This window comes from Lepisosteus platostomus, chromosome 7 (assembly GCF_059453375.1).
Source record: "Lepisosteus platostomus isolate fLepPlt1 chromosome 7, fLepPlt1.hap1, whole genome shotgun sequence".
Taxonomy (NCBI): Eukaryota; Metazoa; Chordata; class Actinopteri; order Semionotiformes; family Lepisosteidae; genus Lepisosteus; species Lepisosteus platostomus.
In genome coordinates, this window is record NC_142617.1 from 47,744,289 (window position 1) to 47,756,384 (window position 12,096).

At 37.5% G+C, this 12,096-nt stretch overlaps 1 protein-coding gene across 2 annotated transcripts in view; it reads left to right on the forward strand.

Annotated features, from left to right (window-relative positions):
• Positions 1 to 10,600, forward strand: part of tnfaip8l3 (tumor necrosis factor, alpha-induced protein 8-like 3) — a 31,431-nt gene extending 20,831 nt beyond the window's left edge. For both annotated transcript variants that reach the window (XM_088640880.1, XM_088640881.1), the window contains one exon: positions 9,300 to 10,600. In XM_088640880.1, the coding sequence (XP_088497006.1) occupies positions 9,300 to 9,862 (563 nt within the window). In that variant the 3' untranslated portion in view covers positions 9,863 to 10,600. The remainder of the gene's footprint in view (positions 1 to 9,299) is intronic.
• Positions 10,601 to 12,096: the final 1,496 nt, after the last annotated feature.

Here is a 12,096-nt window from a genome sequence, read left to right on the forward strand (position 1 = left end):
TTATACATACGGTTTTAAACTGAGATGCACTTAAATACAAGAAATGATTCACTTGAACCATAAAGGTTTATAAATAATATTTGAATCAGGAGCATCTGTTGCTTTTTAATGTGTGTATTCATCAAAGTTTTATTAATGTGGAGATAAAAAGGAATCTGTTCAAAGCAACCACATTTTGATTTAGAATAAAACCCCAGCTTGTTCCGGGCACTGGTCTGACTGGCACTGGTCTAGGTGCAGTATAGTGCGCAGTATGCCTGCCAATGTAAAAAATCAGCCACATTATACTGTACATTTTCCACTGATGGCAGAAAACATCATTCAGGGCTCTATTAAAAAAAGTCTGCCTGCTGCCTGCAATGATTACTTTAATATATATGGAAAAATGTTGGTCTGGAAAACTCTTTTTCAGGACAGGGCAGTATTTTTAAACACAAAGCTCCAAAAACAAGATCATATCCTGTCCACCACAGTTCATAATCTCATCACAGACATAGAACATTTCCAAGTTAACAAAATAGTCAAAAGAACTATACAAAATACATGTCTTTTCTGTCTGCATTTCCTTCAACGGGTAATTGATCACAGATGATGACACTGCACAATCAGACAGTGGCTGTCCAATACTAAGCTTAATAATCAAAACCAGTCCAGGATCAAAACACAGTTCTGACCCAGAAACCAATTGCAAATTGAGAATCCATATGCAAGAAGCCTTCTGAGTATAGAAAAGCTGCTGTCAAGTTTTAATGTAATTGAGGCCTACTGTATGTCTTTTTCATATCAATAAGAGCACTGTTAAGGGATGAAGTTGCAAGCTAAATCAAAATAATATTTGTACAATGGCATTTAATAAAGCAAAGTGCTGTATATGTAAGAGAACGAAGTGCTGATGGATAAATGTGCTGGTTATTGGGAAGAGATCCCAAAAACAGAATTGCTTTTACACTCCAGAAGCTTAGCTAAGCTTCTTTTAACTGGCCGTGTTCCACGCACCTTGTTCATTTTCTATCATGTCTGATGTGTAAGAATTGCATCATCAGCATTTCACAAATAAAGGGAATACCATAGTTATTTCTTAATAAGAATCACAAGTAGTAACACAAATAGTATTAAATCATAGGTCACCTTAAAAATCCTATTTTAATGTTGCTTCCCATAGCCACATTAAAAATCTAAATAATCTTACAATCCATGTTGATCTTATGAAAATTTTATATATGCACATCCCCATTTAGACTCATTTTTACAATGTCCTCTGCTGTTTTACCTCTTCCGTACTAGAAAGCATGAGGACAACAACTATGGAAAAAACTATGTTTTTTAAGCTACTTAATATTAATTCCTAACCAAACCCAAGATAGTAAAAATAAGTAGTGTTCACTTCAAGAGACACAACATTCTCCTTTACAGTGAGAAGAAAATTGAGGCTTGGTAATACTGACACTCAGGATACTCAGTGACGTCATTCACTGTTTGCCAGACCCTGTCACAGTGTCAGATGGATTTGCTGACACTGAGAACAAGTGTGAGATGTCAAATTTCAGGGCCAGATATCTTTCACATTCATCTCATCTCAGTTCATTGTGGAGAGACTGAACTGACAGCAAATGTCATTCATTTTTGTTTACAGTCACTTATGGTACACTTGCCCCAGTGTTGTAGATATCTAATTTTAACTGCCACAGTTAGTTAACAGCATGCAAACGCATTGCTGTCATTCAAAGGGCTCAGAATGGAGCACAAGCAACCTTTTTCTTCACAGTTTTGGTGAGATGTGGCACAAGTTTAGCTAACTGCTTCAGGGGGAGAAAAATGAGAATGCATTGTATTAATAATACATTGCCTGGGAGCACAACTTCAGATTCAATTAAGTCTTCTGAGGACTGACAGACGGGAACATGTCAATAGACATTTTTAGACAACTAAGTTATTTAAAACATGGTTTGCTTTCTTTGCTTGCTTTCGTGAAACACGTTGTTAAAGGGAGTTTGCTGTCCAGATGTGAGTGGGCAAAACTTTGGTCTCCATTTTGCATCTATGACTAATATTTTGTTTAAAAACATTCCCTGGGGGCTGGCTTTTAGGTGTGTGCGAGCTCTTTGTTCCAGGAGAGAGAGTGGGCAGATTACCATACAAACGACCAATGGGCAGATGGGTGTACTGACATGATATAATGTGTGTCACTGAAACTGTCAAAACAAGCACATCTTTTCTGTAGGCTGAAGCAAAGAAAACACTCCTAAGATAATCAATTTCCATACACTATTCTATAGTAGCTGTAGTTATATACAGTAGTAAAGAAAGGAAATACTGCAGGATCTTCAAAGACTTACTTGTTTATGTAATCATAATTTTTCAGGAAGCAATTGAAATGGCAAACAGAACATTATGACATACAGTAAAAATCCATCCATCAATTTTTTAACCACTTCATCCAGATCAGGGTTCTGGGGGAGCCGGAGCCTAACCCAGTGAGCAACAGGCAGGATACACTCCCATCAGGCTCAAATTTCTCAGAAGCCAATTGACGTACCAGTATGATTTTGGACTGTGGGAGGAAACTGGAGCACATGGAGAAAACCCACATGAACACAAAGAGAACATTCAAACTCCACGCAGACAGCACCCCGGGACTGGAATTGAGCACAGGGACCCAACATTGTGGGGCAGCAATGCTAGCCACTGTGCCTCCATGCCGCCCCTGTAGTTAAAAATGTAGAATATAAATCAAGCTGTCATACTGAAATTGTACAATACCATGGTAAGGACTCATTTAGCATACTGTGCAAAATGCTGGCCACCATATTTACAAAATATTATTGCTGCTACTGTATATGGAATCAGTCCGAAAAAGAGACAATCAGCCTTCAAGGAATGCCCTTCAATGACAGGCTAAAAAGAACAAATCTCAGCCTCAAGCAGAGAAGACTACGAGGGCGCCTAATTCAAATACATTTTTTTAATTCTTCAAAGGCACTAGCAAATTAACCCAATGAAGTGCATTGTAAGTGATGAGTGAAACCAGGGGAAGCAATTGGAATTCTCATTTAAAACTGAGAATAGGCGGCACGTTTATGCACAGGGTTGCGGCAGTTTTGAACAAGCAGCCCACCCACATTTCTGAAGCTGGTGCCATGGCATCTGTCAGGGAATGGCTGCATGAGCTCCTCAGATCAATTAGTAACTAGCAAACCAACATGTTAGATGAACTGAACTGACTCCTTTCTTTTGCAACCTTTATTATCCTTAAGTCTTAAAAGAGGGTGGGTAGGTTTAGCCTTACCCTGACTTGTTTAGGGCTCAAATTTATATTGTGCTCTTTCAGAACAAGAAAAAAGGTCATTAAAGACAGATATGCAGCAGCAAGATAAAATATCAGGATTAAACAGGTTGCTAGTGAGTTTATTAAGACCCCAGGAAAAAAATATTGTCATATCACCTTGGATTAAAAAACATTTCTCACGTCTCACACTTTCTGACTTTTTAAAAATTCACGGAGAGAACCTTTTGTTAAAGTGCTAATTTAAAAAGTCACACAATCTCTTTACATGGGATTACACAAAGAGATGTCGAAAATATTCTTTATTTTTTCAGCTTTAATTTTCAGTGAAACAGTTTTTTTACCATCAGGAATAATGCAGAGTTTAACTCTAAAATATATACTTTGTGATAAGAGAAGTCAAATATGGCTTTAAAAACAACAGTTAAACAATTGACCAAGTTGTTTCTTGTAGGTTTCCATACATGTGTAAAAATACTGTAGTATAAATATTTTGGAAGAGAAATTCTGCTGAAACACTTTTCTCATTTATTTTAAATTCTGCATTAAACATAACCAGTATCATGTCAATGACTTTTCAAATGAGCAGTATGTCAAATTAAGTATTAAGGAAATTGCATTTGATCTTTGGAATGTGTGTCTGCTGTGTTATTTATAATAATGTTGCTCGGTTGCTATCTCTCCAGCTATTTAGAAAGTACTGCCTTTTTATAAAGTACTCACGTTTTGCAGGAAGTCAAATGGAATAAAATTATGTTGATGCCATGAACAGTGGAAAATTTCAGTGCTGATGGATAGGAGTTGTGGCAATTTTGAGCAATCTATGGTTTCCATCCAAAACATGACAAAGTCATTAAATACTAAAGGCTGGCTCCAAAATAAATTTGTGCATAGCAGGGCAGCTTTCAGACTTCTTAATACCTTCTGAGTACGTGGAAGCCAACAGTCACACACACAACAGAACTACATGTAAACAGCAGGCTGCTGGCACAATGCACGAGTGTCACAAAAACGAGCAACCCTCTTCTGGCAGTGATACATGTACTGTATTAACGAACACGTTGTGTTGCCCAAAGACACTGGATCAGATTTTAAAATAATAAGGAACATTCTTTGTCATTTATGGCTTCACGGATGTACAGATTAGTGCTGTACACAGTGAAAGGCATGTGGACAGAAATAATTTAAAACACATGCACATCACATGCACAGTAGTGCAGTAACATAACAACAGAAAATTACCATTTAAAAAGGTTAAGGTTTAGGTCCAACCAAGGAAAAGGAAATTCATTTTTTCCTTGTTAGGACCTTAAGGCCAATTTACAGCATTCTAGCTTTTTATTTTTCCTTTTTTATTATTGGCAACTTCTTCTGAGACAACATGTAGGTCCAATTCAAAAGTAGTTGTTTAAGGTAAAGAAGGGCTTGTACTGGTGCAAAAAATACTGTTATCTTTGAAAAGCGAACCCATAAAGAAGTACCACTGTTATTTTGGTCATTTAATATGAATATGATAAAATACCATGGTTATATATGCACCTTCGAAAACAATTAAAAGAGATGAACTGATTTTGAAATTAACTTATCACATAACAAATTGGTTCATGTTCTAGCCATAAAAGCATTGAAGACTTTCAAAAAGGACTGTCATAAAAACTAGCCAGGGAAAGAGCACATTAACCCTTCATCTGATACCTGCTTCCCATTTATACTAAATACAGGCAATAGAGCTGTACTATAGCATAACTGGCAAGGAGAATTACGTGAAGAGTTTACTTCTTCACCTTTAATCCTTCCACAGATATTTCCTTCTCTTATCCCCAATCTCCACTAAAACAGGTAAATTAAACAGTTGTAAATAAGAAAGTATACTGTATATACATTTTTCTTCTGAAGCAAAAAAAAAAAACATATCAGTATTGATAAAATTCATTTCAAATCCCGGATTGTGACCACAGTCAATACTGGTCTAGATTTCAGTATTACCAGTATATAACACATACAAATAAACTATAAAACTACTGTAAGCTCATTGAAAAACAAATCTCCAACACTTACCAAACCTTTCACACATCTCCACAAAACAATAAATTCTGTCATCACCAATAGCAGTGTAGTGTGAATATTAATTTACAGAATGCACTTGTGACTGTTAAAATCATGTCATGGGGCTTTTTGAAACTGCCAGTCTTTTGACTTTTTTACAATTTCAATTCCTATTGTGACTTTAAACAACCATAGTTAGGCTCAAGTGAGAATACAAGACTCCACAGCAAGTACTGGTTTAATGTAAAATAACCCAGCACTGACCACTTAGAGTAGTTACTACAGATGTTACTTCCTTATACTCATTTCCATCTTGTGACCAATTTCCATCTAATTCAGAGTGAAAAGCTGAAGCCAAAACGTTGTCCCCTTCTTCAGGTAGTGTTGCATGTTATAAGAGAACCATCTTTTACACTTTAAATGAAGAATCAAAAAGCATCTCAGTACTTATGTTTGTTTAAATATCATAAACAGTCCCTATTTGTTTTCTTGTTACATATGAATTGTATCCCCACCACATCCCCACTCAAATGTATGAATTGAGCCATTCAATAAAAGGATAAAATCAACGAATCAATTCAAGCCTAAAATTTTTTAAAGATATCCTTGCAATCAGCACCAAGTTCTATCCAGCACATTGTGTTTTTTTAAATCAGTTTTAAAAATAAAATTACCAGCTTTGAAGTCACACCCTAAGAGTGGCTACTTCAACAATGAATTGTTCATTCTTCTTGTGTTGGAAGGCCAACCTCACAGATGCTTGTGTCAGATCTTAAGACTAGGACCTGCCCCTTGTTAAAAGAACACATTTATTAAGAGTATCCACCAACATTCACATCTTTTAAAATAAAAACTAATATCTTATAATTTTCTGACAACTTCTGCGGTAGTTATATTTTCCCATACCAGGGCTGTAAATAACAAGCATGAAAATCTGTTTCACAGATGTTTAGACATACTGTACCATATTTAAGAGCAATTCTTTAAGACATCACAGTTTCATTGACCACAGAGGAGAAGGGAAAGGAAATTGTAAAAATCTTCTAGTAATTAATGCGTACATCTGTTTAATAAGTGATTCAGAAAGACTCCCTATTATGTTGCTACCAGGTCGCCGTTCAGAACTCATGTCCCACAAAAGCCACAGTATATAAAGTTTCAAGAAGGAAATTACTTTTACTCAACACACATTTTACAATTACAATGATTCATTGGTTGTTTTTTCTTAAGGAGTTTTCTTTACGAAACCTATAAAATAACACCAAAACCTAAAAAGTGCCAAATTTCCAGAATTTCTTTGTCAGATGGCTTATCCTTAAATGATGCTTACCAGAGCTGAAGTCTTAAAATAACGTTCTGATGCACAGACATATTTGAGCAACAGCTTAGACATACAGGCTTTATTCTTTAAAACCTGTAGAAATACATCGTTTTATAAAGGGGACGTTTAAACACACTTGAGCAGCACTAATAATGAGCACCCGGCTCAAGGTTACATATGGAGTGGTGAGACAAGGCTGAAGCCAAGAGACTAAACACAGGCTGGGATTTGTCTCCTTTGAAAAATTCTGCAAATTCCTCACTGTCAGGAAAAGGAAACCAAAAGTATTTCACTACTGAGGGGCTACTGAATGCACCCAGTCAGCAGGCTGTCATATTAGGTTATAAAAGAACTGGGAAGAATTCCATATCTCCACCTCAGCCATCTGAGCCGACAGCCTGCATTCTCACCTGTGTGTATGTGCCTCAGAAAGGTCATGGTATACCAGGATGCTACAAAAGCAAACACTGCTTTGCATACACACTCATGTGCAACCCGGGCAGGGAGGTGTACAGCTTTAAATATAAGCTCACACACAACCAGGTTACATCTTAGTCAGCAGTCATCAGATGGGCAGAGGTACATTTGCAAGTTCCGTTGTTTAAAATAAAGTGTAGCAGATCCAGCTTTCACCTGTAATCAATGCTACAACATTAATGATTTCCCTGAGATATTCTAAAAAACAATAAAAGAAAGAAATCTGAAATAACTATAGTACGTCTCCTTGGCAGCATGCCCCACACTGTTGCCAGGAGAACTGAAATGCAGACATTTTCAACTTAAACTATAATATTTCAGTGAAACTGAACATTGGCTGAGCATCAATGTTCAGAAAAGTTCTATTTTTATAAACACAGCTAAACATGACAGGTTTATTTAGTCCCATTCCTACATGCTGTAAAAATGTTTCATATACTAAATGAATATTACAGTACATGTCCAATAACAAAACTTTAATGATACAGACTTTTTGAACTTTTAGGGCTTAAACTTTGAACAATAAGTTAAACAAAACCCTTTCAAGGTAACAGCAGTATGAAAACTGTTAATGTAAAATAGACACAGACTTTCAATTTAATCTTTTTAGAGAGAAAAGACCTTCTTTATATTGCAGACCAAAAACTGCTCTCTTTTAGCAGCTTTCAGCTTAATTGGTCTGGTTTTGTAAGCAATTTGCAGCTGGGTGGCATCTAAAAAAAATCCATTATTGCACCCACTCCTCCTACAACACTGATCGGAACACCGCCGAACAGGAAGCCTGCTGTTATTTCTGGGAGAAACAGTTTTTCTCCCTTTAAAGTATTAATCATTTCTTTACTACATTTGCAAAAAGTATTCTAGTGTCTATTCATAAAGGTAACCCGCATTACCTAATTTACAGACTTTGCAAAGAGAACAGCCTCAGCGTAACAATAAGGACCCACTGCCCCCAAAAGGAAAGTGATTAATTTTATGTGCTTTAGGCCAGAGCTCAGTATTCTACATTGTTACGACACCAAAGAGTGTCAAATGAAGCATCGCCTGCAATTTCCTCCCCGCCAGAAAATGTAATGTAGAATGACTTTGGCATTTCACAGGTGAAAAAGCTTTTGAAAATGATAAAAGTATCCTGTCAAAATTCTCTCCCAACCCCAACATTACACAGAGTTAGGACATAATATTAATGTATTCTATGCCACACATACTACTGATATACTTTGCTGTTCTGCACATATATGTTGACTCTCAATGACAGAGCAGAGGTATTACTGCCGAATGACAAAGTGAGACGCTCCAGATGTTTAGTGACCAATGACTCTGCTTCTCAGTGCTGCTAGAATCACAGATGTGAAGCACTCTATTAGAATGTAACAGAGAAAAAACAAAGTACAAAAATAAGCAAAGACTCCCAAAATTAATTACTATTGACTAAACTGGACTTTAATTGTTGTTCTCAGCTGTTATAACTCCTTACAAAAGGGCACAACAATTCCAAAACTAGAAACTCCCTCTTGACTATCACATGAAGAAAAAATAACAGCTGTTTTTGTTTAATTGCTATGCAGGAATCCTCAAGACTGTATACTAGTTGTTAGTGCCTCATAAAACAATGGAAATAAAGGGATATTTTAATCTTCAGTTTCCTTACAAAGGCTATATATATATATGAACTCTCTCCCAGGTGCTGCATGACCAGCAGGGAAGTCAGATGGTACTACTGCAGCTGTATGGGCTGTAACACAGCAGTTTGGAACAGAAGTCTTCAGTATGCCAATGCCAATAGATAAAAACTGTTCAAAAACAGAAGATTCAAGCCCTCCTCTTTATTACATAGTCCACATGTTTCTGATCTGCACTCCATGAATTCAAGATTGAATTGTCATCAGAGGTTAATCATGTATGGGTTTTCAAGTAGGATTTGAATTTTAATTACTTCAATGCATTGCTGATCATTGACACAAAGAAGATTCAGGTTTTGGATCCCTAATTTACTTTTACCAAAGTCAGTAATTCAGTCTTTTTTCTTCAGCATTCTTCAGATAATTTTAAGCACTGTATGACTCTGAAAAGTTTTAAAAACGTGTTGAGTCAACAGAACCCATGAGTTGAATGTCATGTGATGTTGTATCCCAGGTAATCTTTGACTTTCTTGTTTTTTTTTTACTACAGGCCAAGAGAGTTTTAATTCCAAAAGCCTGGCCCTACAGGCTCAGAAGAAGATCTTAAGCAAAATGGCCACCATGGTCGTGGCCAACCTCCTCACTGATGACACTAGCAGTGAGATCCTGGACGAGCTCTACAAAGTCAGCCGGGAGTACACGAAGAACAAAAAGGAGGCTCACAAAATCATGAAGGATGTGATAAAGATTGCCCTGAAGATTGGCATCCTCTACAGGAACAATCAATTCAGCCCAGAGGAGCTGGAAACGGTGGAGAAGTTTAAGAAGAAGATGAACCAGACAGCCATGACTGCGGTCAGCTTCCACGAGGTGGAGTACACGTTCGACAGGAACCTTCTCTCCGAGCTGCTCCTGGAGTGCAAGGACCTTCTGCACGAGCTGGTGGAGCACCACTTAACAGCCAAATCCCATGGTCGCATCGATCACGTGTTCGACCACTTTGCGGATGTAGAATTTCTCTCCGTACTTTACAGCTCCTCTGAAGAATACAGACAATACCTTAAAAAGATTTGTGAAGGAATTAACAAACTACTGGATGAGGGAATTCTTTAACCAGCTCTGTTTCTATAACCCTTCCTGTACTATATGAACTATATATATTTTTTAAGGGATGGATGATTTTTCATGTGGCTGTTAACTCTTTTTATGTCTGCTCAGCCCTTGTGTGTAATTGTAAAAAAAATGTTCACTTTAGTGTTTAGCTTGTTTCTTTCTGGAGAGAACCTTACTGTAAATTGTACCCTGAATATCATTTTGCCACTCTTGGCTTTATCTTATGTATCTGTGCCAATGACTTGTATCTGGTTTCCATTCAACACAATTTTAACAGTACAAGAATAATTTAAGATGAGAAAATCTTTCAGTAAGAATTTGCAGCAGTGTTTTCTTGTCATGGAAAACATTAAGGGAGGCACGGTGCTGCAGTGTTTAGCATCGCTGCCTCACATTGCTGGGGCCATGGGCTCAGTTCTACCCCTGAGGTGTTCTCTCCGTGTTTGCATGAGTTTCCACCAGGTGCTCCTGTTTTCTCCCACAAACCAAATCCATCTCCTAATCTGCATTATCCAGTACAAGGTTGTGAAGAAGCTGGAGCCTATACCTGCAAGCAACGGGTACAAGGCAGGATATACCCTGGAAGGGATGTCAGTCCATCACAGGGCAGACACACTCACATGAGGGCCAATTATGTCCAGAAGCCAATTCACCCATCAGTATGTCGTCGGATTGTGGGAGGAAACTGGAGAACTCGGTGGAAACCCAACTTTGTGAGGAGAACATATAAACTCCACGCAGGAATTGAACCCCAATGCCACCATGCCACCCGCTTTAGGATTTAGGCTGTCCTTTTTTCTGAAGAGAGAACAAGCACACTGAAAAAGAAATTTAAGCAGAGTTAAGTACTAAAGCATGCAAACTAGACATGAAACATCAAGGAGAGATTAGGAATAGGTAGCAGGATACGACACAGTCAGGAAATAGATTTGTAGATTTATATATCATTTTTTATTTATCCCTCTATCTTTAGCGTCCGTTATTAAATCTTATACTGTAGATACAGTTGCTATCAGGAATCACTACATTCATTAACAGATGCTGTACTCATAAGAATGTTGGGCTATCAGAGCCTGCTGCAGCCTTTCTTGGCCAGATGTTAGCTCTGTTTAGCTAGTGTCAGCATTATCAGAGTATACCAAATATTTGGATAAAACATTTGCCAGAACAATCAAAAGACGTTCTGCAGAAAAAGTCCTGTAAGTGTATGACCATGGTTATTTTAATACAGTCTTTCTTACCAAGGTTTTAATGGCTGTGTGTTTTATTAAAGGCTCCTCTTGAACACGATCATGAAATGTTGTGTTTTTTGTTCAAATTTGCTGTTGATCATAAGGTCAGATACCTTCCAAAAGAAGACATTCAGAGAGTATTTTTAAGGAGAATGTCTTCCTAGCATTAAGACCATAAAAACTGTCTTAGCAAGTAGAAAGTCTTAAACCCAAATGAAATTAAACTCACCAGCCGTTGGCAGATTATATTGGGTTGAAGCAAGGAAAGTCTGCCCTCCACAGGGTTTCTCAAAGTCTGGATTTCATCCATCATATCATGACACCTACTTGTAATAAGCATCAGATAGTGAAACCCCTGAAATCTGCTACATACAAATCTGACATTGAGCTGAGAGGTTGGAATTCCAAAATGAAATTTTTTCAGCCGGTGAATTCTGTTTGTTAAGTTCATACTCTTGCTCTCTTTGACTTTTTACAGCCCCAGTTATACTTTCTAAGTCTCATTTAAACACATTTAAATTGCCACTTCAAACAGCAAAGCCGGTTTAAGGTTGGCAAATGTTTCCTTCCCAGAGGATCAGCCAATTAATTCCTCTAATTAACACAAGGATGCTGTGGGAACTAACCCACCTGTTAGTAAGTGGGTACAGAGAGCCAGCAGATGACGGTTTCTTGATGAGTCACAGGGATTGGCTGAAAATTTCCCAATGCTGTTAAATCCCTGCTTCCTCATAGTGATGACGTAAGGTGCTCTGGAACCAGGAAAAAAAATTCCAAAAAGCAGAAGTAATTAAAAAACAGGTAATCCATTCCTCACTCCACCTATGCGTTGCAGAGGGGGGTTCATATGGACATACTGGCAATTTCTGACTTGTTAATGCCATTTGTCCCCCAACATGTTGTCAAGCATACTATATTACTTCATCCTATTCCAGAAAGGATACATGGAAAAAAACCCTGATACAATAAATGGTGCAGCTGTGTTAACACAGTATGTTACTA